The sequence below is a fragment of the Cladosporium halotolerans genome (genome assembly GCF_011745625.1).
Source record: "Cladosporium halotolerans strain TM138-S3 chromosome Unknown Sca7, whole genome shotgun sequence".
NCBI classification, from domain to species: domain Eukaryota; kingdom Fungi; phylum Ascomycota; class Dothideomycetes; order Cladosporiales; family Cladosporiaceae; genus Cladosporium; species Cladosporium halotolerans.
Window position 1 is genome coordinate 662,992 of NW_027191458.1, and position 26,906 is coordinate 689,897.

Consider the following 26,906-nt stretch of genomic DNA (forward strand, 5'->3'; position numbering starts at 1 on the left):
CGGAGCACACTCCACCGCCCATCTCGCCCTGCCAGCACGACCACGCTGCGTTCATCCTCTCGTCATCACCCAGCGCAAACGGCTTAGGCCTGGGCATAACGACGAGTCTATTGCATGGCAGGGCCATTCTATTACAGGCACTGCCGCGTTAATCCCAGGCCCCCACTCCTCCAGCAGGGCTGCGAGCCGCGTGCGCGACATACCTGGCAGAAATCCTCCGACCAACCGCGTCGACCTGCGTGACGAGAGCGCCTCGTCCCTGGCCATTGGGAAGCAATCGCCCGTCCGTCTGAACCCTGCTGCTTCCGTGATCGCCTGTGTTGCTCGGCTCTTCACACGCTTCGCTGCATCCATACGCAGGGGCGGCCGGCACCAGAGGCTACTACGCGTGCCGTGATCGCATTGTTTGCAATACAATACATCATGACTTCGCGCTACGCAACGCAAAACGACATCGCTCCCCACAGTATTGGCCTGTCTGGGCGGGTCCCGGGCCCGTCTTTCACATCTGATCGCCTACAACGGCTGCACGGGCCAGACGTCAGATCTCAGCGAGCTGCTCGCTAGCGCGATCTCGCAGGCCCACCAACGTGGGGGGATCTTGTCGATGAGCGCCATCCGACTGGCCTGCCCTGACATGCAGTCAACACAAGCGCACATGCTAGGGTTTGCGTTCCAGATTACCTTTCAATGGCAGCGTGCCACACTGTCAATCCTACCATCTTGGGCTGCGGCGTCACCATTGTCGCCATCATCACTACTGCACCCTGTTGCATCTGCCACACGCTATCCCTGCCTGCAGCCTGCAACCCATCATCACCACGCGGTCACTCGTGCTGAGAAGACTGGATACCTGTTTTAGATTTCCTGTGGAACGCTTGGACGAGGCCCTAGACGCTTCGCTCCATATCCATCCCACCGAACCGAGTGCACCGGCCAGGCCCACGGTCTGTAGCTTTGCGCGGCATTGGTGGGGTGATGTCGACGATTCCACTCGTGCTAATTCATGGGCGTCTTCCATCATCTATGACTTTCCCATCTTGATCGTCACTGATCGGCGAGCAGCGCTGGAGAGCTCCCCGACGTACATGTAGGAGCTCCCCTTCCGTCTCAAGTTCAACAACTTTTTTTTCCCACCTCCCACCTCTCCTCAACCCCTCCTCCCCATTTTCCCACCACCCACATTCTTCATCACCCCCCTCCCGATACTTTCCACAAGTCGCCCATCATGTCTGATATGTCAGCTCAGGTCGTGGAGACCAAGCAAGGTTTCCACGTCGAGGGATATGAGAAGATCGAGTACGACTTCTCTTTCACCGAGAACATTTTCGACAAGAACAACGATGGCCTTGCCGTTCAGTTCTCCCGTCTCAACCGCTGCCTGGCTGTCATGGACGCCAACATCTTCAACGTCTACGGCCAGCAGCTGAAGGATTACTTCGACCACTACAACATTGAGCTCAAGGTGCACAAGACTATGATCGGCGAGAAGGCGAAGTCTATGGAGACTCTCCTCAGCATCGTTGACTCTATGACCGAGTTCGGTGTGTACATCATATTTTTGCAGGGCATGTGAATCCGGCTAACAATCTTGTAGGCATCATCCGCAAGGAACCTGTGCTCGTCGTTGGCGGTGGCCTGGTCACCGATGTTACTGGGTAGTTCTACAATTTCACCGCAAACGATGACTTCAAGGCACTCTGGCTAATATGCCCTATTGGTGCTCTTTGCAAAGTCAAGAATCGTGCTAACTATCTCTCAGATTCGCTTGCGCTGCCTACCGCCGTAACACCAACTACATCCGTATCCCCACCACAGTCATTGGCCTGATCGACGCCTCCGTCTCCATCAAGGTCGCCGTCAACTACGGCAACTACAAGAACCGCCTGGGTGCCTACCACGCCCCCAAGCACACCTTCCTCGACTTCGGTTTCCTCCGTACACTCCCCACTGCGCAGATCAGGAACGGTTTCGCAGAGTTGATCAAGATTTCGAGCTGTGCTCACCTGCCCACATTCAACCTTCTCGACAAGTACGCCGAGAAGCTCATCAGCACCGCTTTCGGCCACGCCGACGGTGCCGAGCAGGAGGTCAAGGATGCGTCCGACCAGATCAACAGGGCTGGTATCCACGAGATGCTGAAGCTTGAGACACCCAACCTTCACGAGATTGGTCTTGACAGAGTCATTGCCTACGGTCACACGTATGTCCCTCTCTGTCACTCCAATATCACCCACCACTAACCTTCCCTCACAGATGGTCTCCCCTCCACGAGCTGACCCCTGAGGTTCCCCTCCGCCACGGCCACGCCATCTCCATCGACATGGCCTACTCCGCCACGCTCGCCCACATCCAGGGCTACCTCTCCGAGGAGGAGATGAAGCGCCTGCACACCCTCTTCTCGCGCTGCGGCCTGTCCATGGACCACCACCAGTTCGACGAGGAGATCCTCGACAAGGCCACGCAAGCCATTCTCAAGACGCGCGACGGCAAGCTGCGCGCGGCCGTGCCCAACCCGCTCGGCTCCTGCGCCTTCATCAACGATATCAGCAAGGACGAGCTCGCCTCCGCCCTGCGCAAGCACAAGGAGATCATGAAGAGCTACCCGCGCAACGGCGAGGGCGTCGAGGCCTACGTCGACGCCTCCGACACCGGCTACACCATGAACGAGCAGACCGCCGAGCAGAAGGTCAAGAGCTCCGTCTCCGACGCTCTGAAGGCCTGCGTGCTGAACGACGACGTCGCCGCCGGCAAGCAGAACGGCGGCCTCGGCGCGAACAACATCGACGGCATCACGGGCAACCCGGCGGAGGCGAAGGCCAACGCTGCGGGTGCTGAGATGAATGGCCACGGCAAGGATGGGCTGAAGAACGGCCTTAAGAACGGCAACGGCACCGTCAACGGCGGCGCGCTCAACGGCTGTGGATGCCATTAGATGCTGTTCTTGAGTTTTGATGCTGCATGACGACACTTTCCACAATACAATGATCTAAAGACTTGAAAAAGCAAGGATGAAAAAAAAAAGGCCCTCCTCGATATTGGAAAGATACAATTCCTAGACTTATTACATTATGTAGTCCGCTGATAGGCGCGGCACGAGGAATGAAAAATGATTTAAGAAAGACAACTTCGTTGATCCTTGAGAGACTGTTCGTTGCCTGATTTGTTCTTGTGACGGTGAGAAGCCCGGCAGTGGAATCAGAGGCTTAGCGGATACATAGCGGTAAGGCTACGCGGTTGTTCAGTGTTAGCACATAATGCTACAATGTCTCTGCCGTCCCGCGGGCGGGTTTGGCTGGACCGAGACATCCGGCGTCACGTCCCACCGTCGGTCTCTGTGTCTACATGGCTCATGAGCCAGTAAAGCCTCTTCGAGCACAACGGTAGGCTAACCACGTGCTTTGGACGTCAAGCTCAAAGAACATCCAAAGTGTAGGGAGGGCATCAATAGCACTGCAGCACAATCGACACAAGAAGACTGAACTCAAACGTGTGTTTTCTTCCGAGGGTATATATCTCTCTCTATAGCTCTAGCGGACCAACCTCTCTTGATTCCCCCCTCCCTCTCAAATCCGTGACAATTACAACACGCTCTCCCTCCTACTCATACCATGCATGATTCGAATCCCCGCAAGCAACGCAACGCAACGCAACGCAACGCAAACAGACCCAAAACCCATCACCCCCTCCCGTCCCAGCTCCATCCCCTTCCATCATCAAAATTCGCCCACCTCCCCTCCCCAACCCCCTCCCAGCCAACCATGACCCCCAAAACCCTACACGCGGCCCCGCTCACCGCGCACACGACGCCCTCCCCGCTCCCCGCGACCGCCAAATCAAGCAAGAAGCCCCTGCCGACCAGCTCGCGCACCCTGCTCTCCTGCGGGCCCGCGAGCGACGCGAACAGGCTCGGGTAGAAGCCGCCGTCCCAGCCGGCGTTCTCGTCGACGTGCTTGACGTAGGCCGAGCCGGGCGCGCGGATGGGCTCGGCGGGCGAGGAGGCGTCGAGGGCGGCTTTGGTGGCGAGCTGGATGCGGGTTTGCGCGGGGGCGAGGGCGTTGGGGAGAAGGGCGAGGAGGAGGTCCGGGTGCGTGGGGAGGGTGGGGTCGTCGGAGGCGAGGAGGAGGGTTGCGGGCTCGCCGGAGGGGTGGGGTTGGAGGCGGGAGAGGAGGCGGTGGGCGGCGGAGGCGTAGCGCTCGAGCGGCAGGTAGTCGCGGCTGTACTCGTACTCGAAGGGGTGGAGGTCGCCGCGGCGGATTTGGAGGGCGATTTGCGGGTGGGAGAGTTCGCGGGTGCGCTGGGCGACGTATTTGGCGTCGTCGCCGAAGAGGTGGAAGAGGGCTTCGTAGCCGGCGCGGAGGAGGGCGTAGGTGTGGTGGTTGTTGGTTCCGCCGTTGCCGCGCTCGAGGCCGTAGCGGGGGGTGGCGAACTCGGCTTTGAAGGCCGGGCCGAAGGTCCAGGGGGCGGTGGCGGCGGAGACGACAATGTGCTGGGCCGTGTGGGGGCAAGGGACGATTTGGGTCCTGGGGGGAGGCGTGCAGCCTTGGGACGGTGGCGGGAGGAAGTAGGTTGTGTAGCTGCCGTAGGGCCAGTGGGAGTCGTCGATGAAGAAGGCGCGGCCTTCCTTCTTTGCGAGGCCGTAGCTCATCCAGAGCAATAGGAGAGTCTTGCCGAAGCTGACGTCGTCGGTTGCCATTGAGAAAGTCATGCTAGACTGGCATGTCTGGTTGCCTGCCGCGGGAGATGCTGGCAGGACTCCGGTCCTTTGTGCCTCCGCGACGTCAAGGTAGGCGGGATCTTCGCGGTAGTACACGCTCTTTCTGCGCCATTCCTTGACTCTCTCGAGACGTGATCTTTGGGCAAAGCTGCTGCTCAGAGCCTCGGACTGCGTGCAGATGTCCTGATACTGGCCAGCTTTGAGCGGGAAGGGGGCGTTGGCCGGGATCGAGACCGTCCAGCGTTGTTCGCCTGCTTTGTCGGTGACTAGCAGAGCGGTGGGTTCCTCAGGGAGATCTTTAACATCATGAGTCGTCGTTGTCTCTGGGACGGCTTGTGTTGATCGAGTCCATGCGGAGTATGACAATCCCCAATGAAGAAGCCAGAGGAAGGTGAAAAGCGCGGCAAAGTACCTCAAGACAAGGTTTCGTCTCGACAACGGGCGCGACTTGTTCTCCTTCGTCACGGGCAGAGGCAGCAAGCCCTTGTCAGGCGGCGGGCTTGTGTAGCGTTTCTCATTGAGGCTGGCGCGAGGCGGGGCGGATGTTGAAGAGTTGGTCGAGCCAGCCGACGAGGTGGAAAGGTTGGTGTTCCTGCGGTCCCGCATGGTGACCGGCAGCGGGTGGGAGCGAGTCCAGAAAATAGTGATGTAGTGAAGGTAGGTAGAGGCCGTTGCGGTCGTTCTTCCCCAGTTTGGCGAGGTGGGGGAATTTGTTGAAGCGTGCTTTGCACGTGAATGCAGTTATGACCGGTGATCGAGGCGAGACGAAGGGCAGACGACCGGCGGTAAGTATTTTCGAAAAAGAGAATTGGTGTCCAAAGCGACTGATTATTGCGAGCGAAGGGAAATGATCGGGAGTCCAGCTCGTTCGACGTCGGGTTTGCGAAGAGAAGGCACAGCCAACGGCATGGAAGCAGACGAAAATGGCGAAGGCGGCGGCATAAGCACAGGCGGTCGCAGCGGAGGAGAAGAGATGCTCACGACATGTGGCGGACCTGCGCGCGGGAGAGGCGAGAAGAGGACGAGACGAGACGAGACGAGGACGAAAACGAGATGGACGAGGAGTGCGGTCTGGCAGCAGTCTTACTACACAGGCGAGGCAGACAGACAAGCAGAGACATGCAAACGGCGGAGAGGCGAGGGCAGGCAGAAGAAGAAACGGCCGCTTGTGTCAGGTCAGGGTAGCGAGGGCTCGTCGCACGGCATCCGGTCGGCTGGGCACAGCGAACAAGCAGCGAGTGCATGCGCGCGCGCCCGCCGAGCTGTAGGCAGCGCAGAGTCTCGTGTCTCGTTGGCGGCATGCAGAGAGCCAGTCGGGAGCGCGAGCCCGTCTATAGCGAGTGGCCCTGAGTGGTAGCGCACCGGGAGCGACAATCAGCAGCGCAGGCCGCGCAGAGTGTAATCCTCGTGTCCGCCCGCCAGACACGCCAGACACGCCAGACTCTGCGCTCACACACGGCACGGACGGGGGCCGTGGAGTCGCAAGGTGGAGTGTGTCGTGGTCCGGCCGGCTCCCGCGCCAGCCAGCCGGGCTTGATGAAACGACGGCGCCGGTGCAGCTTGTCGCAGCCCGTGGCACCGCCGGAAGGCTTGACGGCGATCCTCTGCAAGGCGGACGTAAGCTACATGTACAGCAAGGTACGTACATGTGTAGAGACTGCTCTCCCTTACCAGCTTGGCGTTGGCAGCATGGTCTCTGTTTAGCCTGTATGACAGAGTAACAGCAGACCCACAAAGTAGGTAAACCAAGAACAGATAGGAAATCCCACTGCACTCACCCGTCGACAAGTCGCATCAACCAGTCTGCACTGTACCACGCCACAGCCCAGACCTTCCAAACGCCAGCCGTCTCCGACAAACACCCCCTCTGCAGCGCGACGAAACCGACAAACAGTGCAGCCGTTCAGTAGGAGACAGACAGCAGCCACGCTTCAGGCCGCGCAGTCAAGGACAGAAGTCGTCAAGCCCGCCTCTCATTAGCCGCCGCTTATAGTACCTACTTCAAAGACCCTGCCTACTACCGCCGTGGCTTCCACGTGCGAGCATGCGAAAAAGCCAAAGCCAATCTCGACTTCCGAGGTAGGTGTGACTGCCCAGGTCCAGTTGAAGAGGAACGCATTTCCCCGCAGTCAATGAAGGTAAAAGGGCTCTAATAAACCGAGTGAAAGGTACTCTTCAAGGTAAATGATTCACTTCCCCTCCCTCGCCTCCCTCCCATCTCAAATCTCTCTATCGTACAACCCTTGAAATCACCTCCGCTCGCCCTCTTATCTCATGCCTGTAGTGAGTCATCGATACCGCTCTCGCTGCCTCTGAACAATATTGGTAATAATAAAAGAAAGTGTAAAAAGAATGCCCGGCCAAGACGCTCAGATCGATCCGAAAAGGAGGATAATAAAAAAGTAGTCAAGAAATCAGAAGCCGATCGGCCGTCCCGTCAATCCATCCATCCATGCCGTCCCATTCCAGCATCTCTCTTTTTTATTCCCGTCTCAATGTACAAATGAAGTCCTCAGGAGGAGGAACCTGGTGGTGGTGGTGATGGTGGTGGTGGTCCTTGGCCCCCAAGTCCTCTCCGTGTATCCCCCAGGTGCCGGAAAAAAGAACAACTGAAAAAAGTAGTCAAAGGGTATCTCTATCCGCAATCCGCAATCAGTACTCAAGAAATCACTCGCTGCTGCTCGCTGCCGTCCACCAGCCCGCCAGCCTGCCAGCCATTACTCACTCACTCCCTCTCAGCCCCGCCCTCGGCCTCGCCCATCGCGACCCCCAGCCCCAACTTCTCCATGACCGTGTCCCTCTTCGCGCGCAGGCTCCCCCGCTCGCCGCGCACCATGTGCCCGCTCTCGACCTTGTCCGCGATCATCTGATCGAGCAGCGCCGTCATCTCGTCCACGCTCCGGCGGCGCGTCGCGCCGTGGAGTCGCGCGCTCGCGGCGCGGGAAGCGTCGGTCGCGGGGGCGTCGGCGCTGCGGGAGGGGGAGAGGAGGGCGACGGGCGAGAGGGTGCGCTGTTGCTGGCGGCGGTGGGAGGTGCTGGAGGCGGAAGCGGTGGAGGGCGTGCTGCGGTGGCTGGGGCTTGTTTGGCGGGAGCGGGAGCGGGGGGCGAGGGGGAGGTGGGGGATGGGGGCGGCGAGAGTGGGGGTCTCGGAGGGGGTTGTTGTCTGGGTGGAAGCGTCTGCGAGGGCGGGTTTCTGGGCGTTGTCGAGGGTCTCGCGCTTGCGGGTTGCGCTGCGCAGGGCCTGGACCATGCGGGTTTGGTCGTCGAGTTTGGCGCGCAGGGACTCGATTTCGCGGTCTTTTTCGCGGACGGCGTCCTCGACGGTGTGCTCTTCGGTGGGCTCGAGGATGACGCGGTTGGCGTGGCTCATGCTTGTGCGGCTGTGGCTTGTTCGCCGGGCCTGCCAGAGGCGCTTCTCCAGTGTGGCGATGTAGCGGTTTTTGTCGGCCAGGTCGGCTTGCAGCATGTTGTTCTGGCGCACGAGGCTGGCTTCGCCGTCTCCGCGTGGGCCACCTGTGTCGTCCTCGTCTTCTGACTCTTCTGCTAATTGTGAAACTTGCGCTACGGGCATCACTCCCGTTGTAATCGATCCCGTCGAGAAGGTGCGCTTAAGACTGTTCTCGCCGGTGTTGGGAACCTCCAGAGTATTCGTACTCGTCCGTGGACTGTCGCGGTAACTCTCGACCTGGCTCTCGTGTCGACTGTACAGGCTCTCTCGACTCCGCAAGCTCACCGGACGCCCGAAATCCGGCTGGCTCATCTGGCTCATTGAACTCATTCGATGCACCGGCATGCTGGCGCTGGAGAAGCGACCAGACGAATTGACGCCGAGCGACTTCGAAGACAAGATCAAGCGGTTGAGGTGGCCGATCCGCTCCTTCAGAGCGGTTCGCGCCAGCTGCATCTCGAGCATCTGCTCCTCGTGCCTCGTGCGCTCCTGTCTTTCGAGCTCCTCTTCCTTCTTGCGGTCCTGTTTGAGCTCCTCGTCCTCCTCAGCTTCCGCCTTGGCCTTGTTCTGCGCTTCGAGTTGGGCTCTCAGCTCCTGTATCTCCAGTCTATACCTATCGAGAAGAGCTCGACTGTTCGGGTCTCCACTCGTGTTGGACTCGTTGCGCTTGGCGTGGCTGACAATGTTATTCTTCGCCCTGCTGGCGAACTTGAGCGTGTTCAGCGTTTCTCCCGTGTGCGCGCCGGTGCTGGCTGCGCTCGTCGCTGCCGAAGACAGTTGGATTGTGCATAGAATCGAGACCAGGGAGTCTCCCGAGAGGGCAGGCTGAAGTAGCCTCGTGAGCTTGCTGTCACGATAAGGCAGGTGCTTGAGGCTCTTCTCCTTGTCCGCGGGTTTGGCGCCGTCTTCCTTTTCGTCGTCTCCTGACAACCTAGCGATGACGGTTCCGAGGGTGAGCAACGACTTGTTGATGTGGCCACCTTCTGTCCTCCGCTCTTTGTTCGCGGCGGCCTTTTCTGAACCTGCCAGATCAATGAGCGACAAAGTCGAGACGAGGACACCACCAGGCAAGACCTTGTCTGACCGCTTTGGATTAGTCTCGTAGCCGCCAACGCGTTCTCGCGACTCCACCACAATCTGAACGACAGCATGCGATCGCGAAGATCTCGCGTTGAACTGCGTGCTGCCCGTTCTCCTCGCCTGATCACCTCTCGAGATGACACGCAACAGCTGGTTCGGCGACTGCACGATTTCCTCCTTCAAGGGAGACGCATAGACTCCCCGTTTGCTGTCTTCGCGCAATTTGATCTCCTCCTGCTGCGTGTTGCCGGGCGTGCTCGCATTCAGCAGGTCGAAGATCTTCTCGTTGTAGATCTCCAGGTAGCTCACTCGCAGTAGAAACTCACGATCCGGGTTCTCGCGAATGTACGAAAAGATGTCGGTGATGGCGAGGGGTATCGTGCCGGGTTGGTTGGCCGTGCCTTGCATGGAAAAAGTTTTGCCGGTGCCGGTCATACCGTATGCGAACACAGTACCATTGTAGCCTTCCATGACCCGTCGGACCAGTCGCTTCGCAGCATTTTCGTAGACTCGTGCATTGCCGTCGTGAGGTGAGAAGACGTTATCTGGGCTAGGTCAGCGAAGTCAATGTTCAATGCTGGCAAATTCGGACATACCATAGACATGATCACCGCCTTCCTTGCCGCGGTAAGAAATAAGAGATCGTCGGCCGTCCACCATCCACTCTCCTTCATCAGATCGAGCATCGCCTCCTCCAGCATCTGGCCTGACACGCACGCTGACAATCACATTGCCCTTGCTGCTGTCCTTGGCCGTACCGGAGCTCCTCTTGCTGTCCATGCTCTTCTTGCGCCCCCGCACGGTAGGTTCTAATTCAAGATCTTCAAAAATGGTATCATCTGTGTTGTAGGATTCGTCGACGGAGGAGCTCTGGCTCTGAGGAGGCGAGGGCAGGCTCAGGAACCCGTCTGATCCTCTGGCTCCTTCGGCGCTCGAGATGAAGCTGTTCTCACCGGAGCCATTGAGCAGGCTCGGTGCGACTGTGTGGTTGGATGCCGCACCCGCAGATGCTCGAGCCCTCAAGCCATACCCTGAGCTCCTTGGAGTCCTCGTCCTCTTCAGCCCGCCACTGTCTGACGGCCTGCTCTTGTTCTCCGTCTTCTGTTTCTTGCTAGCTGATTGAGCTGCGCTATGAAGGTCCGAATACGACTCCGAAGTCGACAAAGGGCTGGGCGGAAGACTGGATATGCGAGGGGTGCTCTTGGACGGCGGTAGAGGGAAGGCACCGATGCTCGAGACTTTTCGCAGGCTCGGTAGTGATGTTCGCGGTGTTTGAGCGGCCGGGCTTTCAGGTTTCTGAGGTGTCGGGAAAGTCGTGTTCACCGTGGGCACAGATGAGGCCGACTGTGATTTGTTCGATTTGGGAGTGGGTAGGGCGGATGCGGTTGCGGACCGCGGAGTGGGCTTCGAGGGAGACCTTGGAGTAGGCAAGCCGGTGCCAGACGGCCGCGGTCGGTCGTCCGACACATTGGCAGAGCGGGTTTTGGCGACAGGTAATGATGGTAAGGGCTTCGAGGGAGGTGGTCGCGGCGGCTGTCTGATCGAGGTCATGGTGGCGGTAGGGCTCATGACACAGCGTCAAGTCGCTGCGACGAGCCGGCGTCCTCGGCAAGCGGCAGCGCGCAGTGTAACGCGAGGACGGGCGGCGCGACTGCGCTGGGTGTGCGTGGTACTTCAGTTGTATGCGGCGCTGCCCATCACTCGATCTTCCTCGGCGCCGCGGTGGTGTGCAGCAGGTGGTATGAGTCGGGCAGTGAAGGTGCGAGTGTCTCACGGCTACCAGCCCTGAGCGTGCTCTGAAGGAAGCAGGCCAGCCAGCGTAAACTGTTTTCGCCCACAGACGCAACCCTGCCAACCTTATTGTGCCACTGACCCAGAGCAGTCAGTGCGCACGGGGAATTGCACGCGGCGGAGGCGTAGGAAGCGGCGGCTCGATCGCGTCGGCCGACCGTTGGTGGGAGGGACGGACCCGGGTGAGGCCACAGGCACGCCGCCGTGAAGTGAGCCGCTGGCAACGGGGGCTGATCAGCTCGCGAACCACGGCTCGATCACCAGCACCACGGGTGCCTGGCTTCGTCACGTCTGCAGACGCGGACGGGCGAGGGCGAGCGATCGCGTGCGGGCGTTGGCAGCAGAGCAGACGCTACGGCTACCGGTGGAGCGCCCTGGAGCCAGCCGTCGCTGGTTCAACGCAGGGGAAGAGGGAGAGAGGACCGGTGCTGAGCTTAGCGAGCGTCGGCGGCGGCTGAGGCGCCCTCTTCACGGCACTTGGCTCTCTTAACACACGCGCTCGCGGGGTCGCGCGATATGGATGGTGAAGGGTGGAGGGAGGGTGCGCCGGCGTGTACACGACAAGAGAGGTGTGCCTCGCGCGCAGGCGCCCTTGCGCGCTCGTCGCTCGGATGTTGCGTGCACATGCATACCGGGCCAAAATATGAGCGGGCGCAACAACAAGGCCGCGTCGATCTACACAAGGGGCCCCGGTCCAATAGTCCATGGTTTGGCGGCTCCGAAGCCTGATGTGCAGCTGCGCGTCTGGGGCAGCGCGGCTGGCACTCGACAGCCTCGCACGCCTCTCTCATTCCACAGACTTTCCTCGCCGCGGCACATCGAATTCAATCGTGCCCCGACAGAGATCTGCCATCCACTGTTCGGGCGACTTGGATGAAACGCATACGCATTGGACCGAGGCAGCGCGCCCGTGCCCCTGCATCACACCTCCATCACCGCGCCAGTCGTGCCAGTCTCCCCCGGAGCACGTCTCCGCTATCAGGCCCTGAGCAGGGATGTGATGGGTGATAGGGCGCTCGCTGCGCATACCGCGCACCACGCCCAGCAGCCTGCTGCCTCGCGCAAATGAAGCGTATATCAGCTTCATCAAAAACACACCCAGGCACCGCAAGCAGTTGCCGGCCCGAACTGCGTGCGCATAGTGGCCAACTCCTAGAATCCTAGAATGGTCGTGCCGGCATTAGCGTGCCCCCGATCTCGGCCGAGCGATTGATGCCTTACCTCGATAGAGGGTCCCTAGTCTCCGTAGTTCTCCCACTAGGAGCCGCCTACTGCTCTCGTCGGGGGCTCTTCAGGAACCGTCGTGAAAGATCGTCACTCTCTTCAGTCTCGGCCGAGGAGGTATTTGCTTCTGCTTGCCTCAACTATCGCGAACATGCTGGTACCTGGTAACCCACCGTCGCTTGAAGGACGCTTGACCACACCCAGCCCAGCCCAGCCGCCATCACATACGCCCGACATCATCCCATACAGCCAGGCCCTAAAACCCTCAACACTCCAAGGTCACCCCGCTAGTTCGTTTCACGAGCACAATGCTCGGCCTCCACTTCGCGTCGCTGATCGTCGTTCGGCGGCATCGAACTCGCACCACCTGAAGGCGAGCGATCAATTGCATGCCTGCCTCAGGTACAGACGTTGTCCCATCGACCCGGTTGCGGGTTTGCTCGAAAGGAGCCGTTGGAACTTGCCGTGCGAGAATTCCAGTTCTACCAGACAGGTATCTGACCCGCGCCTGTCGCCCACGTGGAATGGTTTGCGTCTTCTCCGAGCCCTTATTGCGAACTGCGCATAGCATACAGCGACTGGCCTGTAAGCAGCACCAGGGTCATGACTCGCTTGGTTCGTCTGTTGCTTTGCGGCTGTCTGCTTCCCGCTGAGAGAGCAGGATGCGATAACGCCCTGATTCGCTGCCTGCAAGCGCACGAGCAATCAGTCAAAGCCGTCACCTGTTCATTAGAATTTTTCAGCCATGTCGCATCCTGTGTCGCAGAGAGTAGGGCCATCCCTCGTGATACCACAAGCTTCTCTCGACCGAGCTGCGTCACGAGTCAATACACTGCAAGTACCTTGTATATAGGTCGACCCTCGGAATTCAGTCGGCTGCTTTCCGTGATGTGAAGTGCCGTTTGTGCTAAGTACAGCAGTACATCTTCACTGAATCACGCTATAGCGGACGCCTCTTGACCATGACTAGGATTCGCAAACGTTTCAATCGCGTCGTGTGGCCCGCAAGCAGGGACACTCGAGTGCTCAACAACCGTTTCTCAGCCAAAGAGATTGACGTTGATCACCGATCGAAAATGCGTTGGAAGCGATGCAACGGCACACGCCTCTCGTGTGAAAACACAGCAAATGACACGCATGGCAAGATCAAACCGCCACCCGCGCTGCCGCTGCAGGCACTGAATCATCGTATGATGATATCAGAGTGCGAAAGAATTGGCAAGGTCAGGTGATGTATCACTTGCAAATATGGATGGCACATTCATGCCGCTGTCTCAAGGTCATTAGGCACTTCTGCAGGCGGAATATCTGAATTGCAAATGCGTTAGGGATTTCCCATGCAGACGATTCATTGAGCCGCTTTTCAATTTCTCTTCAATCAAAGTGCGGTGCCTCCGTCATACAATAACAGACGCATCAACACTGGGAAATATTGGAAAGATCAGACGGCCAAAACCTGCATTTCGTCTTGTCACTCGTGCAGGTGGATCCGTTGGCTTGACGGCTTCACCAAGCGCGAGCTTCACCGCAGCCGCCATTTCAAATCGCTTGCAAGTCGTCTCCAACACCACCTCACACCAAATATGTCTTTGCAAAAAAGCTCACATTATCTCCGGCCATCCCGTGTAGACGCTGACGAGGAAAAAGAGACGCGTGGGGCTCCTCACACGTGACATAAGCAGATCGTCGCAGGAATGCAGAGCTGTAAGCGCCCGGAATAGAGACCGGCTGACGATTGGCTGGCGGCACCTCAGCGTGGCTGCAAAAGCGCTCGCGCCCATGCACCTTACAGCGTCCCATCACCAATCGTCTTCAGTCGGCGTATCACAAGTCCACGACCCGGGCGCGTAGTAGATTGACGTCTCATGGCCACTGTAACCTGGGCCCTTGGCCTCGCCGGCCGCATACCGCTCCCAGTCAAGCTCCGTCAGCGCTGGCGAGGCTGAGGTATGCGTGGGTGTCGAGAATACAGACGATCCTCTTTGCACTTCACAGGCCTCCTTTTCGCTCTTGCGTTCTACATACAGCAAACCAGACAGCGATCGTTTTGTCCTGCCCTACTCTGCCACCTGATCGACTAGACCGCTGCTCGACTGCCACGCGTTTCCACCAGTCTTTCCTGCAGACCGCTGCAGAGTGCTGTCCTGCACAAGCTCTCGAAATAGACGCGGCCGACATCACACTCGCCCACCCTCTGCGACCTATCGCAGCAACCCGCCTCCGAACCTTGTTCTGGCACGGCGGTTGAGAGAAGGTCAGTATCCGTTCCTTGCCTCGCGCATGTCTCCTAGCAGTCGGCATATTTAGCATCCACCCACCACAGCGGTCGTGGCGCCTATGGCATAGCACCGGCCAATCCTCATCAGTCTGTGCTAAGCGCCCATCGCTGAGTGCCGGATTCTTGAACACTTCGCGCCCAGCTCTGCCGCACCTACATTGCCCAGTCTCATTCTGTCCGCGTGTACATTTCCTTATAGCTATCTTCCTCTCAAACCAGGACGAAAGAGCTGGTCTCTGTTTCCTTTGCCCGTCATCGTCGCCGTCACCTTCATAGTCATCGAGGCCTGCTCACGTCAGGCGTTCTTGTGGCGAATCCTCTGACCAACATGTCAGACCCAGAGAAGAAAGTCCCGCCTCAGATCGTTGTCACCACGCGGCCTCGAGCCTCATCGGGAGATTCTGTCGCGACTCGCACCTCGCTCAAACCTCCTTCGCTAAGATCACCGCGCGCCGCACGCTTTGCTGAGGCAACCGCTGGGCACTCTCCCATCGAGCCCAGGTCCAACCACTTCATGGCTCAACCGCAGGTCTCAGACGTCGGCTTCGGCTACGTGAACAACAAGCACGAGTCCGTGGAGATGCCCGACACCGACCACAACGACTACCCACCCATGAAGTCGCCGTTGAAGAGTGCCATGAAGACACCAGGGGCTCCTCCGCGGGATCTGGGCAATATGCTCAGCCCGACTTTCAAGGAGGAAGACCAACTCGAGAAGCAAGAAGCGCTCACCGACAAGGAGCAGGCGAAAGACCTAGTACGTTTGAGTCCGACGATGCATCGGAAGGCCGGTACTAATCGTTGCTACAGAAAATCAAAGCTCGCGTGCGCATTGCCAAGTTCTTCCTTCGAGGTATCAACTTCTCATGCGCTCTGATCATCATCTCCATGCTTTCTGCGACCTTCATGATCTTCAACGCAACCAAAGCACTGCCACCTCGAAATAACCTCCCGCCATGGGCCGAAAACCAGAAGATCTGGCCTCAGGTCCTCCTTCTCACCATCGCATCCATCATGCTTGCTGCAACAATCTGGGTCTTCTACTCATACTGGAAGGGCGGACACCGAAAAGCCGAGAAAACCGCAGTCTACTACTCCGCCTTCGCCGTCGGCTTCTTCATCTTCAGCATCATCATGTGGGCCGTCGCAGCCGGCGCCCTGCAAGGCTCCCGATCCAGCGGCAACAACAAAGACATGTGGGGCTGGGCCTGCGTCGACAACCAGCGCAAGCACCTGTTCGAGAAAGAAGTCTCGTATGACCTCATCTGCCGCCTGCAGAACTGGAGCCTCGTCTGCATCATCATCGAGATCGTCGTCGAGACCATCACCATCGCCGTCTACGCCATCGTCTTCTACCGCTTCTATTCCAAGCGCCAGCTGCGCAAGTCCATGGCCGTCCGCGACCGCGCCCGCTCAGACCTCTACCTCGCCCAGCTCCGCTCCCAGTCCGCCCCCAACACCCCCGGCCTCGCCCCCGCCGGGCCCCTCAGCCCCCGCGACGGCGGCTACAAGCCCTCCGTCCACACCTACGTCAACGGCCCATCGGCCGAGGAGGCCGCGGACGTGCAGTACGTCGACGCGACGCAGCACGCGCCGCCCAAGGCCTTCCAGCTGCAGGCGCCGCCCATCCGCGTGCAGACGGCGACGCCCCGCGTGAACCAGATGGGTTTCGCTCCGGTCGAGACCGTCGGCCGGGAGCGCTCGCGCACGCCGTCCCCGCCCGTGCCGGAGCAGGAGCAGCGCAGCCCGCTCATGGCGGAGATGCCGCGCGAGCAGTCGCAGGGCCACTTTGAGGCCGCGCCGGGCGAGCAGGTGTACGAGGCGGTGCCGATTCCGGGCGCGTACCAGCCGATGAGCCCGACGCATACGGGGGGTTTCGCGAGGTGAGAGTGGAGGAGTTTGAATACAGAAGGAAAACGTTTTGGCGTAATTCGGATTGGAATCGGGGCTGGGATACCATAGGGCTTTTCTCATTCGTTCGCAACGCAATACACCCTCGCTTTGAGGGCGGAGTCGATATGGACTACCGCTGGGTATGTCATCGCCTGTCTCATGGTTAGACACGACAAGAAAATCAAGAACTCTCTACAAGGACCCCATTCCCTCTCAATCGCCTTCTCAAACCGCGTGTGACCCCCCAACTCCAACTGCCCTGATGAAACGTAACGTCGCACAACAGCCCCCCTCCCCCCATCAGTGGCACCACGCCCCCTCCCCGACGCGACCCATCACATTTCCCACAGCGATAGGCCCGTCAAACACCCGCAACCCACCCTCCCCTCCCCTCCTCACTTCTCACTCGACCAATCTCAAACCCCAATGCCCCACCACGACAAACACCCCAAACCAACGCCGTGCCTAAAGCGCCACGAAGCCGACACAGCCTCCTTGATCGCCTCGGCCTCAGAACTCCAACTCGCGGCTCTGCTGCAGCAGGTGTGCGCTGAGAGCAGGATGGCGAGGAAAGTTGTTGAGAGAGTACTTAGGCCCGGGACGACCTTGAAGCCGAGCTTGAAGCAGGGGAACGCGAAGAGGCGGGGAGAGGAGGCGTTTGGCGAGGCAGAGGGGAAGTGGGAGGATGGGGATGCAGGAGACGGGCACGGGGCTGGGGAAGAGGAAGAGCGAGAGGACTTCCTCTCGGCGCCGAAGAGCAAGTTGAAACCAAGGGCTGTGTGCCGGAACTGCGGGACGAGATACCTGCTTTCCGGCGCCGAAGGTGGCGATGGCGGCGGGGACGTTTGCGTCTATCATCCCGGTGAGTCCTCGCATCCGGTCCAGCGTTGCCAACCGCACACCTCTCGAGCTGATCAAATCGATCTTCCAGGCACGCGCGACGTCAACCCCGCGCACCCCGTGTGGGAGAACTTCGACCCGAAAGTGTCGGGCGACGCGTGGACGCTGATGGAGTACGAGGAGTTTGCTGAGGGGTTCCAGTGGTCGTGCTGCGAGGGGGAGTTTGGGGAGGGGTGTACGGTTGGGAGGGGGCATGAGGCGGCGCCGGTTGGGGGGTGGAGGAGGGGGAAGAAGAGGAGGGGATGAGGGTAATGAGGGGTCGGGGATTGGGAGGGCATGGTTTAATGTAAGCGTTGTGGGTTTGCTGACTGTTGGTATAATCTTAGATGATGGGTATCGTATGCGAGGCGCAAAGGAGGCGAGAGCTGGATGCTGGAGGATAGCGCTGGGATAAATCTGATATTGAGAAGCAAAGGTTTGGTATGCATATATTGTATATTAGCGGGCGCGATGAAGATATTACGTCAGTTGTAATGGCAAATGTTGGCAACATGATGATACGCAAAGGCGCAGCAAGATAGCTGTAAAACGAAGTGCAACATTGAACAGGCATCCAATCGTCAATGCACAGTTTCGAGGCGGTCAGAACCATTCCGCTTCCAGAATCGAGTGTAGGATCGAGTAATCAGAAAACGGTCGTGCAATCGGATATCCAGCAAGTCAATCGGAAGCTTGGGCGGAAATGAAGAGGGCTGTCATTTCGGAGTTCAGATATTCATTTGATCATCCTGCCAAACCCCAAGGTTCGGCAGCGAGTCTCCGTAACGCCAAACAATAGCTGCTTGCCGCTATGCATGCAACCGTCCCTGAAGAACATCGCAACGAAGCTCCTTTTCCACATTCCTCCTCGCCCTGCTTCACTCCCGGTATCGCACACACGCCTCGGCGCGTTTACCTCAGCCTCCTGGCCTCACGCTCAGACTCGAGCAGGCACAGAATGTCGTCCTCGCGAACTGTGTTTCCAGCGTTAGCCTCCCAACTGTCCAGGTTCTTCGGATTCCGGCTGTCGCATCGTACCTGGGCCCTTGACGTTGCGGATGATGGAGCGGGTGGTGTCGTCCATGAACTCGACGCGGACCTGGGTCACGCCACCGCGGGAGCCTGGAAATCTCGCCGTTAACATCCTCCTCCATCGCGTGTGCATTTTCTCTTTCAGAATCGTGGAATCGTACCGGTGCGGCCGAGGACGCGGGTGACCTTGACGAGCTTGACGGGAACCCTTTCGCGCACACGTTAGCCTCTGTGTCCCTCCCCATGCTCCTTCCAGGCGCCGGAGCAGCATTCCGGCGCAGCAGCGCAAACTCACTTGGCAGAGTCCATCTTTGCGAGAGTGGAATTATGTGACGGGGAGGTGTCGGGTGGTCGTTTGTTCGAGGGTCGGCGTCGAGAGTGCGTGCGATCGGGCTCGTCGGTGGAGTCGGGTGGCCGTGAACTTTTGGCGAGAAATGCCAAGAGCCAGAATTTCGCAGAAGTGGCAGTCGCGGCCTGAGGCGTGGTGGAAGCCGGTCACGTGCGGGCGGGCGGATCGGCGTGGGCACTAGAGGCTCTTCAAATCGCGGGGGTTGTGACTCGCAGATGGTGGGCTGGTGGGCTGTCGAGCGGCGCATTGGGATGACTGGTGAGCTGAGTGAGCTTCTTCACACTGGAAAATTACAGGTGCGGCATACACAGAGCGCCAATCGCCTGTCCCCGTGTCGCAACGTTCTCTATACCATTATCCTGTCAATCTCGTCGGTACAATTTACACACTACCTACTCTGCCCTCTCGCCCACCCGCGCCCATCCACGCCCGCACGTGGAGTCTCTGCTGCGGATCTTTTTCCTGTGACGCTTGCCAGCCCGAACTCGCAGCGGCGCAAATCACTGCCACCTCTGCTGCCGCCCTCTAGCCTGGCCATAGGCAACATACTAGCCACTAGTACCCACCGCCGTCTGAGTCAAGCGGCCCTACAACACATACCGTCCGTCCTTCGCAGCCATGGACCTCGTCAACTCGTACGTCTCTCGCAACACCACCCTCCTCCGCTCCGCCTCCCACCGCCGCCCCTCCCGCCATGGCTGAAAGACCCGGCCCCGAGAATGGCGCAATGCCTCGCCGCTTCAGCCGCGCCCTGCCCACCCTCACTAACCTCGTCGGCAGCCTGAACGACCGCCTGCTCTTCGCCGTCCCTAAGAAGGGCCGCTTAAATCAGGCCTGCATCGAGCTACTCGCCGGCTCCGACATCCAGTTCCACCGTCACAACCGCCTCGACATCGCCTTGGTCAAGAACCTGCCGCTCGCCCTCGTCTTCCTGCCCGCCTCCGACATCCCCACCTTCGTCGGCGAGGGCAGGGTCGACCTCGGAATCACCGGCCGCGATGTCGTCGCGGAGCACGAGGCCGTCACGCCTGCCACCGAGACGTCCGGAATCAAGGAGCTGATGGACCTGGAGTTCGGCCGCTGCAAGCTGCAGGTGCAGGTTCCAGAGAAGGGCAACATCCACTCGGCGGAGGCGCTCGTGGGCAAGACGCTTGTGACCAGCTTCACCGGCCTGTCGGAGCAGTACTTCAGCGAGATGGAGAAGAAGGTCGCTGGCGCCAACGGCGAGAGCGGGGACAAGCTGAAGACAACGATCAAGTACGTCGGCGGCAGTGTCGAGGCTGCGTGCGCGCTCGGCGTCGCGGACGGCATTGTCGATCTCGTCGGTATGTCAAATTGAACTTCTCCCGTCGCTCGCACACACCCACTAATAACTCAACCCCCAGAATCTGGCGAAACCATGCGCGCCGCCGGCCTCAAAGCCATCGCGACCGTCGTCGACTCCACCGCCGTCCTGATCTCCAGCAAGCACCCCTCAGACCCCAAGCTCGTCGAGCTGATCACGAACCGCATCAAGGGCGTGATCACGGCGCAGAAGTTCGTGCTGTGCACCTACAACGTCGAGCGCAAGAACCTCGCCAGCGCGTCGAAGATCACGCCCGGCAAGCGCGCGCCGACCGTCATGAGCTTGGACGACGAGGCCTGGGTCGCGGTGCAGGCGATGGTGGAGCGGAAGACGATCGCGAGCGTCATGGACGATCTGAGCGCGATGGGCGCGACGGACATCATGGTCACCAAGATCGAGAACACGAGGACTTGCTAGAGGGTTCCGAGAGGGGTTTTGAACAAAAAGAAGCACGGGAAATGGGGAGTTTCAGGACGAGCATGTCACGGCATGGTGTCCGGCGCTACTATACTCACGAACGGAGATAGATTTTTGACGGCTGAATGATACAACATATTTGCATAGAGAAATGATTCCCAGAGGCTGCAGACACGGATTTGTTGTCTCATGCTGAAGATCGTTGTTCTTCACAGCAGTGCCAGCCAGCCATGAACGCGCACCTCCCAGCATCCAATCAGCTCTTGGACTTGCCTGCGTGTAAGTGAATTGTCACCTTGGTATTGATTGAATGATAAGATGTTGACTCGAGAAGGGAAGATATGCAGACAGCCGCTAGCGCGCGAATCTCACTGCCCAATGACCGCTTTCGCTATCCATGCGTTTCTCGCAACTCGTCGATGCTTTTCCAACGACACTCTTAGAACCTGGAGATGTCCCGTCCGAAGAGCCAGTTGACAAACCTGGACGTCCGTTAGCGCAGTTCAGCTCCGAAGTGCAATCAAACACAACTCACCAATAAACGGGAATTAGAATTCTGTTCCTCCAACTCACGCTCTTCGCCAGATACGCTCCACGCCAGATGAACCACGCAACCCTGCCGCTGACGTCTCCACCCGAACTCTGCATGATCGCGTTCCAGTTGCCCACGTACGCCATGACGCCGAGGTCTTTGTACGTAAAGCCGTTGGCTGCGAGGTCGCCCTTGTTCAACCGCTTCGCCAGCCAGCCGGCTTGTTGCGACGCGACCTGCGCCGTGGCCGGGTAGGCCGAGTTCTCCATGACCGCGCAGTCTCCGAGAGCGTGAACGTTCTCGAGGAAGCTGCCGTCTGACTTCTTCGCCCGGAGCCGGTCGTCGGTCAGGATGCCGTGCGTCTTCTCGTGCAGTGACAGGCGGTCTTGCAGGTGCTTTTCTACGAACGGGTTCATCATCAATCCGGTGCTCCACACACACATGCCTACGCCGACTTCACCCTCTTCTTTCAAGTTCAGGGTATAGCAGCTGGCGGCGTCGCTGATGAGGCCTTTGTCTTTGACGTGCTGGGGAACACCCGTTCGCAGCTCTTGGACGTGGTGTGAGGTCTTGATATCGATGCCGTGTCGCTTGAAATGCTTCATCGCGTAGCCGCTCAGCTTCTCGTCGAACATGCTGAGCACCTTTGGCGCCACATCGTACACCGTAACCTGAAATTGACCTGTCAGCAACAATCTCCCCACGAGCAACCAACACGCGGGCAACCCACCTTTGCATACCCCCTCAGATCCGGATACAGCTTCGGCATATCCTCCTCAATAATATCATTCAGCTCCGCGCTCCACTCGATGCCCGTCGGGCCACCCCCGACCACCGCGAAATTCAACAACATCCTCTTCATCTCCTCGCTCGTCGTCGGCAAACTCGCCATCTCAAAGCAGCTCAACATCCTGTTCCGGATCTTCTTCGCGTCCCCCACATCCTTCAAGAAATACGCGTTCTCTCTCACTCCCTTCGTCCCAAACGTCTGCGAATAACACCCCACGGTCACGATCAGCCTATCCCACCCCAGCTCAAACACCTTCCCCTTCTCCCTCTTCTTGACCAAATCCCCATCGCCCCTGGGCGCCGCGAGCCCCACGCCCTGCAGCGGGTCATCGACGGCCTCCTCGACGCTCAGCTGCTGCTTCTCGAAGTCCACGCCGTCCGCCCATCCCTGGAACAATTGCGGCCCGAGCTTGTCGCCTTTGCGCGCGCGCGTCGGCTCCAGCGCGCAGCGGAACTCGAGCGTGCCCGTTGACGTCGAGGCGAGGAGCGGCGTGAAGACGAAGTACGAGCGCGGCGAGACGACGACGATCTGGTATTTGCGCGGGTCGAGGTCGCGCGAGAGCGTGTAGCCCGCCCAGCCGGAGCCGAGGATTACGATGCGCTCACGGTCTGGTGGTTGTAAACATTGTCAGCGTATGCGCTCTGAGGCTGTATATCGCGCGCGACTGTTTGCGCTTGGTTGTATTTTGTAGCTTGGGAATGGACTGTTCTCACGCACCTCCCTTCCTCTCATCCAGAGCCTGCATGGAAATCGCCCTCTTCTGCCCGGCGATCGCATTTGCGACACCGCAATGCCATTGGGCGGGTCTTCCTACTATCGGCGCCCGCAACGAGCGAGCGCCGCCCATCGCAGCCCTCAGCGACAAAGCCATGTTGTCGACAAATCGTCAAGCACCTCGGATACTTTCAGAGCAATTACCGACATAGTGGAACGCATGGTGGGTTTGAGGGATTGTTTTGTACTATCACATGTTCGCACGGGACGGCGGATAGTCCGGAGTGACATCAGAATGAAAGCTTTCGTTGGTGCAAATGCTCGCTCGAGCGTTGTCCGAGGCTTGGGACGCGGAGGGGCGGTTGCACTGCGGATGGCGAATGCGCGCTCGTTCTCGCGACCAGCGCGTTTCGGCCACGGACAGAGTCATGAGCCTTGCTGCTTTCGGGACGAATCGGACGGTGAGCTGAGTTCTCGCTCTTTGCTTCATGTTGGAACCTCATTAATGTAGCCGACGCGAACGCGGGCAATCGGATGAATACGCGCTTCGGATTTTATCCCCGAGAGCTCCAGTCGGAGATCAGTCCTATCACCGATTCTTGAGGGACTACTTGATGCACAACACTCGGAGGTAGCTAGTAGGAAACGGCGCACAGGCCAAATTATGAAACTCTTGTCGTGCGATTGGGCGGACGAGAATTGCCAATGGTTCAGAGGAAATAGATTGCCGTTGCCTGTTGACAAGCTCTTATATTCGCTTTTACGATCATTTCCATGATACCCACGTTGGTCATCTAAGCTGGGGCACATGTATGTAATTAATCTGTCAATCGACCTAAGGCAGCTGGCCAGGGATCTTCGCCTCGCCAGCGCCGTTGACACCAGCAGCACCGCCCTCAGTTTGGTAGTCCTTGCCGGCGGTATACTGCTTGACATCGTCGCACCAGCCGAACTGATCCTGGATCTTGCCGCGCTGAATCCCCTGGAGCTGCTCGAGGAACTTGACGCAGACGGGGCCGGGCTCGTCGCTGCCGTTCTGGAACTCGAATTTGTCATTGCGGGAACGCATGGTGATGCTCTTGATAGGGACGAGAGCGGCGGCGGTTCCGGCAGCCATGACTTCGTCGAAGGAGGAGATCTCTTCGTATTTGATCTGGGGTGACATACAGCGTTAAAGCGGAGTAACATCATCAATAGATTGAGTGTGACTTACCGGCCTGCACTCGACCTTCCAGCCAAGCGACTTCGCAATACCGCAAACACTGTCGCTGGTGACACTCTTGATCACGTTCTTGCTGTCGGGCACAACGACAGTGACGCCCTTCTCGGTGTCACCCTTGATGCCAATAAAGCCAGACGTCGAGAACTCGTCAATTTCGGTCCTTGACCGGCTGTCCAAGTGCAGGGTAATGCCGAAGCCCTCGCTCCTCGCCTTGTCGCTGAAGCGGAGCACGGGGGCGTAGTTGCCGCCGACCTTGGCGCTTCCGGTGCCGTTGGGCGCGGCGCGATCGAAGTCCTCGAGGATGAGCGCGTCCACGGGGTGAACGCCGTGGTAGACACCAGTGGGCATCACGAAGACAACGAAAGTGTACTCCTCAGGCGGGCTCAGACCGAGCTGTGCGGAGCTGCCGAAGAGGAGAGGACGGATGTACATGGCGGAGCCCGTGCGGTGAGGAGGGACATACTCGGCGTTCAGGCTGACGGCCAGCTGAACGCAGTGCTTGAAGTGGTCGGTGGGAACGTGGGGGATCGAGATGGCGGAGGCAGAGTGCTGCATGCGCTCGGCGTTCTGCTGGGGACGGAAGATGTTGATGGTCTTGTCATCGGGCGAGCGGTAGGCCTTCAGACCTTCGTAGCACTGCTGGCCATAGTTGAGACCGGGAGCCATGCCGTGAATGCGCATGAAAGGCGACTCGACGAATTCCGGGGCGGTCCATTTGCCGGTCTTGACAGAGTAGCTGGATTCGATGTGGCCGTTGACTGGAGATTTTCAGCTCGAGACCAAAGAACAATTGACACAGGACAGGGATGATCTTACCCTCACGGACCTTGAAGCCGACATTGTCCCAGTCTTCAACAGGTGTCAGCAATGATCGTGGCGGAGATACAGGACAGCAGTATACCAATGGTGTTGACGGGAGGCGGAGGGAATGAAGAGGACATATTTGATAGTATTTTGCTTGGTTAAGGCAACACCTAATAGATGTTTCACAGATCTCTAGGTGCAACGGCGAAAAGTCCAATGCTCGATGGTCATCTCGAAATTCCCGCCCCTCATGCCGGCCTCGGGGCTTGCAGAGATGCGTCACCGGCGCTAAGCCCCGCGATCGCCGACCAGCGTTCCGCGCTAGTGGAGCTTGGCGCGTCGCGCGCGCGCTTTCCAGAGCGCGTTCTAAATTGCTTGAGCTCGCACTGGACCTTCCATCCACCATCCACCAACACCGGCAACCACCACCTGCCGAACACTCCACCACGCCTGCTGTTTGGTCTGCACAGCACGCATAGAAGGCAGCAATGGCTCTCGGCAAGCGCTCCTGCAGCGCCATCACCGACACAACAGCTGCATCAACGCGGTCGAAACGGCGTGTTGTGCTCAACGACGGAGTAGACGAGAACCAGAACCCCTTCATCACACGCGACATCGGTAGCCCCGCCCCGAAGAACACGCGAACGCCCCGATCAGCCCCAGCCAAACATGGCGCACCGGAATCCCGCGTTGCACTTTCTCCGCCCAAGATCAGTGCGCATTTTCAATCGAAGAAGGCATCGATCGAAGTGCAGCAGGACGGAAAGAAGGTCGAATCGCAGAAGGTGCCGGCGACACCCAGGCATAGGGTCATCATTGGCGGCGCTGCCCGACTTACGCCACGCACACCACGCACACCGAGCACACCATCCGCCGGCACATCAGTGTACAATCAGGCGCGTCAACTTTTCTCTCGATGCGCGAATCCCGGAAGACTTGTGGGTCGAGACGAGGAGAGACAGCAGCTGAGCTCCTTTGTCGAAAACAGCGTCAACTCAGAGTCCGGAGGATGTCTGTACGTCTCAGGGCCGCCAGGCACCGGCAAAAGCGCGCTTCTAGACGAAGTTTGTCAGCAGTACCTGGAATCTGGAGCTGTCTGCATGTCGGTCGTCAACTGCATGAGTGTGCGGAACGCGAAAGACTTGAGCGGGAAGCTTTCGGAAGACCTTGACCTGAACGAAGACGCTGGCTTCGAGTATCTGCGCGCGTGCTTTGCCGGAGCAAAATCGAGAAACGAGAAGAAATATTTGGTCATCCTGGATGAGGTCGATTGTCTGGTCGATCTGGATTTGAGCCTGCTCTACGCCCTTTTCGAGTGGTCGATGGCGCCTTCCTCACGCCTCGTTCTCATCGGAATCGCGAACGCTCTGGATTTGACGGACCGCTTTCTACCAAGACTGAAGAGCAGGAACCTCAAGCCTGAGCTTCTTCCCTTCATGCCTTATGCGGCTGCGCAGATTGCTGAGGTCATTACGACAAAGCTCAAGAGCTTGGTGCCAGCTGGCTCCGCAACCGTACCCTTCCTTCACCCAGCAGCCGTGCAGTTCTGCGCGAAGAAGGTCGCGTCGCAAACTGGTGATCTCCGCAAAGCCTTCGATATTTGCCGCCGTGCAGTCGACTTGGTTGAGCAAGAGACGAAAGACAAGGATGCAAAGAACGCACTTCTCGAAAGCCCCTCTAAGACGCCTCTCATGGAGAACATCAACCTGGCATCTCCCACCAGCTCGCGCTCACCCACCAAGAGTCCCGTTAAGCCGCATTCGAACACCGTTTACACGCTGGACATTGCGCCGAAGGCTACGATCGCACACATGGCCAAAGTCACGGCTCAGGCCTTCAGCAACGGCGCCACACAACGTCTTGGCTCTCTCAACTTGCAACAGAAGGCTGTGCTCTGCGCCCTTGCGGCGCTGGAGAAGAAGAAGCGCGACAACCAAATCGAACGCTACCTGCTTTCTACCCCAAGCAAGAAAAACAAGACTGCGCCGAGCATCAAGGAGCTGTTTGAGGCGTACAGCGGGCTTTGCAAGCGCGAGAATCTGTTCGCGCCCCTGTCGAGCTTGGAGTTCAGAGACGTTGTCTCAGGCCTGGAGACGTTGAGCCTGGTGTCTGGCGTCGACGGGAAGAATGGCAGCTTCGCCCCAGTCACGCCTTCGAAGACTCCAAGCCGTAGAGGCAAGGGCGGATTTGCAGGAGCGGTTAGCGGCGATGACAGGAGGGTTGCTTCGGCGGTCGGGATGAAAGAGCTGCACGCGGCGCTCGGAGGACCTGGAGGAGATCTCTTGAGGGAGATGTTGGAGGGCAATGGACTTGCTTGATCGTCGCATCTGACGACTGTATTTGGTAGACCTGCTGTTCTGTTTCAAGCGCGGCGTTTCGGAAGACCTCTTG

The 26,906-nt window shown here is 58.8% G+C and overlaps 9 protein-coding genes across 9 annotated transcripts; 4 read left to right on the top strand and 5 right to left on the bottom strand.

Moving 5' to 3' along the window:
• The first annotated feature begins 477 nt into the window (after window positions 1-477).
• Window positions 478-3,127, top strand: WHR41_02992 (uncharacterized protein). Its single transcript, XM_069371598.1, has 4 exons — window positions 478-1,544; window positions 1,598-1,658; window positions 1,763-2,203; window positions 2,257-3,127. Exons 1-4 carry the CDS (start codon window positions 1,229-1,231, stop codon window positions 2,933-2,935), a joined length of 1,497 nt encoding a protein of 498 aa, XP_069231588.1. The 5' UTR covers window positions 478-1,228; the 3' UTR covers window positions 2,936-3,127.
• Window positions 3,128-3,679: 552 nt separating this feature from the next.
• Window positions 3,680-5,323, bottom strand: WHR41_02993 (uncharacterized protein; the record flags this gene model as incomplete). Its single annotated transcript, XM_069371599.1, has 1 exon — window positions 3,680-5,323. The coding sequence occupies one exon, from the start codon at window positions 5,321-5,323 to the stop codon at window positions 3,680-3,682; it is 1,644 nt and encodes a 547-aa protein (XP_069231589.1).
• Window positions 5,324-7,442: 2,119 nt separating this feature from the next.
• On the bottom strand, window positions 7,443-11,111 carry WHR41_02994 (uncharacterized protein; the record flags this gene model as incomplete). The annotated part of the gene is made up of 2 exons (XM_069371600.1): window positions 9,842-11,111; window positions 7,443-9,790 (listed from the first exon to the last, which is right to left on the bottom strand). The coding sequence occupies exons 1-2, from the start codon at window positions 10,812-10,814 to the stop codon at window positions 7,443-7,445; spliced, it is 3,321 nt and encodes a 1,106-aa protein (XP_069231594.1). The 5' UTR covers window positions 10,815-11,111.
• A 3,058-nt stretch (window positions 11,112-14,169) lies between these two features.
• WHR41_02995 (uncharacterized protein) lies at window positions 14,170-16,425 on the top strand (the record flags this gene model as incomplete). The annotated part of the gene is made up of 2 exons (XM_069371601.1): window positions 14,170-15,295; window positions 15,349-16,425. The coding sequence occupies exons 1-2, from the start codon at window positions 14,867-14,869 to the stop codon at window positions 16,423-16,425; spliced, it is 1,506 nt and encodes a 501-aa protein (XP_069231595.1). The 5' UTR covers window positions 14,170-14,866.
• A 1,578-nt stretch (window positions 16,426-18,003) lies between these two features.
• Window positions 18,004-18,767, bottom strand: rps-28 (40S ribosomal protein eS28). The gene is made up of 4 exons (XM_069371602.1): window positions 18,638-18,767; window positions 18,504-18,550; window positions 18,349-18,432; window positions 18,004-18,284 (listed from the first exon to the last, which is right to left on the bottom strand). The coding sequence occupies exons 1-4, from the start codon at window positions 18,649-18,651 to the stop codon at window positions 18,223-18,225; spliced, it is 207 nt and encodes a 68-aa protein (XP_069231592.1). The 5' UTR covers window positions 18,652-18,767; the 3' UTR covers window positions 18,004-18,222.
• A 219-nt stretch (window positions 18,768-18,986) lies between these two features.
• WHR41_02997 (uncharacterized protein) lies at window positions 18,987-20,605 on the top strand. The gene is made up of 3 exons (XM_069371603.1): window positions 18,987-19,326; window positions 19,472-20,016; window positions 20,077-20,605. Exons 1-3 carry the CDS (start codon window positions 19,310-19,312, stop codon window positions 20,451-20,453), a joined length of 939 nt encoding a protein of 312 aa, XP_069231593.1. The 5' UTR covers window positions 18,987-19,309; the 3' UTR covers window positions 20,454-20,605.
• WHR41_02998 (uncharacterized protein) lies at window positions 20,565-22,799 on the bottom strand. The gene is made up of 4 exons (XM_069371604.1): window positions 22,493-22,799; window positions 21,716-22,383; window positions 20,989-21,656; window positions 20,565-20,935 (listed from the first exon to the last, which is right to left on the bottom strand). Exons 1-4 carry the CDS (start codon window positions 22,644-22,646, stop codon window positions 20,893-20,895), a joined length of 1,533 nt encoding a protein of 510 aa, XP_069231586.1. The 5' UTR covers window positions 22,647-22,799; the 3' UTR covers window positions 20,565-20,892.
• Window positions 22,800-23,195: 396 nt separating this feature from the next.
• On the bottom strand, window positions 23,196-24,718 carry WHR41_02999 (uncharacterized protein). Its single transcript, XM_069371605.1, has 4 exons — window positions 24,613-24,718; window positions 24,528-24,560; window positions 23,703-24,469; window positions 23,196-23,642 (listed from the first exon to the last, which is right to left on the bottom strand). Exons 1-4 carry the CDS (start codon window positions 24,650-24,652, stop codon window positions 23,325-23,327), a joined length of 1,158 nt encoding a protein of 385 aa, XP_069231587.1. The 5' UTR covers window positions 24,653-24,718; the 3' UTR covers window positions 23,196-23,324.
• A 285-nt stretch (window positions 24,719-25,003) lies between these two features.
• On the top strand, window positions 25,004-26,833 carry WHR41_03000 (uncharacterized protein; the record flags this gene model as incomplete). The annotated part of the gene is made up of 1 exon (XM_069371606.1): window positions 25,004-26,833. One exon carries the CDS (start codon window positions 25,004-25,006, stop codon window positions 26,831-26,833), a length of 1,830 nt encoding a protein of 609 aa, XP_069231482.1.
• Window positions 26,834-26,906: the final 73 nt, after the last annotated feature.

What these genes read in the sequence shown, in the direction of transcription:
- WHR41_02999 (XM_069371605.1), bottom strand. Translation starts at nt 24,652, where the DNA reads ATGTCCTCTTCATTCCCTCCGCCTCCCGTCAACACCATTG. An exon ending in GCCTCCCGTCAACACCATTG is followed by an intron (nt 24,561 to 24,612) that starts GTATACTGCTGT and finishes CACCTGTTGAAG; the next exon opens with ACTGGGACAATGTCGGCTTC. An exon ending in CGGCTTCAAGGTCCGTGAGG is followed by an intron (nt 24,470 to 24,527) that starts GTAAGATCATCC and finishes GAAAATCTCCAG; the next exon opens with TCAACGGCCACATCGAATCC.
- WHR41_02997 (XM_069371603.1), top strand. An exon ending in CGGCATTGTCGATCTCGTCG is followed by an intron (nt 20,017 to 20,076) that starts GTATGTCAAATT and finishes CTCAACCCCCAG; the next exon opens with AATCTGGCGAAACCATGCGC.
- WHR41_02998 (XM_069371604.1), bottom strand. Translation starts at nt 22,646, where the DNA reads ATGGCTTTGTCGCTGAGGGCTGCGATGGGCGGCGCTCGCTCGTTGCGG. An exon ending in TCTGGATGAGAGGAAGGGAG is followed by an intron (nt 22,384 to 22,492) that starts GTGCGTGAGAAC and finishes TACAACCACCAG; the next exon opens with ACCGTGAGCGCATCGTAATC. An exon ending in ATCTGAGGGGGTATGCAAAG is followed by an intron (nt 21,657 to 21,715) that starts GTGGGTTGCCCG and finishes GGTCAATTTCAG; the next exon opens with GTTACGGTGTACGATGTGGC.
- WHR41_02992 (XM_069371598.1), top strand. Translation starts at nt 1,229, where the DNA reads ATGTCTGATATGTCAGCTCAGGTCGTGGAGACCAAGCAAGGTTTCCAC. An exon ending in TGACTCTATGACCGAGTTCG is followed by an intron (nt 1,545 to 1,597) that starts GTGTGTACATCA and finishes ACAATCTTGTAG; the next exon opens with GCATCATCCGCAAGGAACCT. An exon ending in CTGGTCACCGATGTTACTGG is followed by an intron (nt 1,659 to 1,762) that starts GTAGTTCTACAA and finishes ACTATCTCTCAG; the next exon opens with ATTCGCTTGCGCTGCCTACC.
- rps-28 (XM_069371602.1), bottom strand. An exon ending in CCGCGTCCTCGGCCGCACCG is followed by an intron (nt 18,433 to 18,503) that starts GTACGATTCCAC and finishes CGAGATTTCCAG; the next exon opens with GCTCCCGCGGTGGCGTGACC. An exon ending in CCGCAACGTCAAGGGCCCAG is followed by an intron (nt 18,285 to 18,348) that starts GTACGATGCGAC and finishes CTGGAAACACAG; the next exon opens with TTCGCGAGGACGACATTCTG.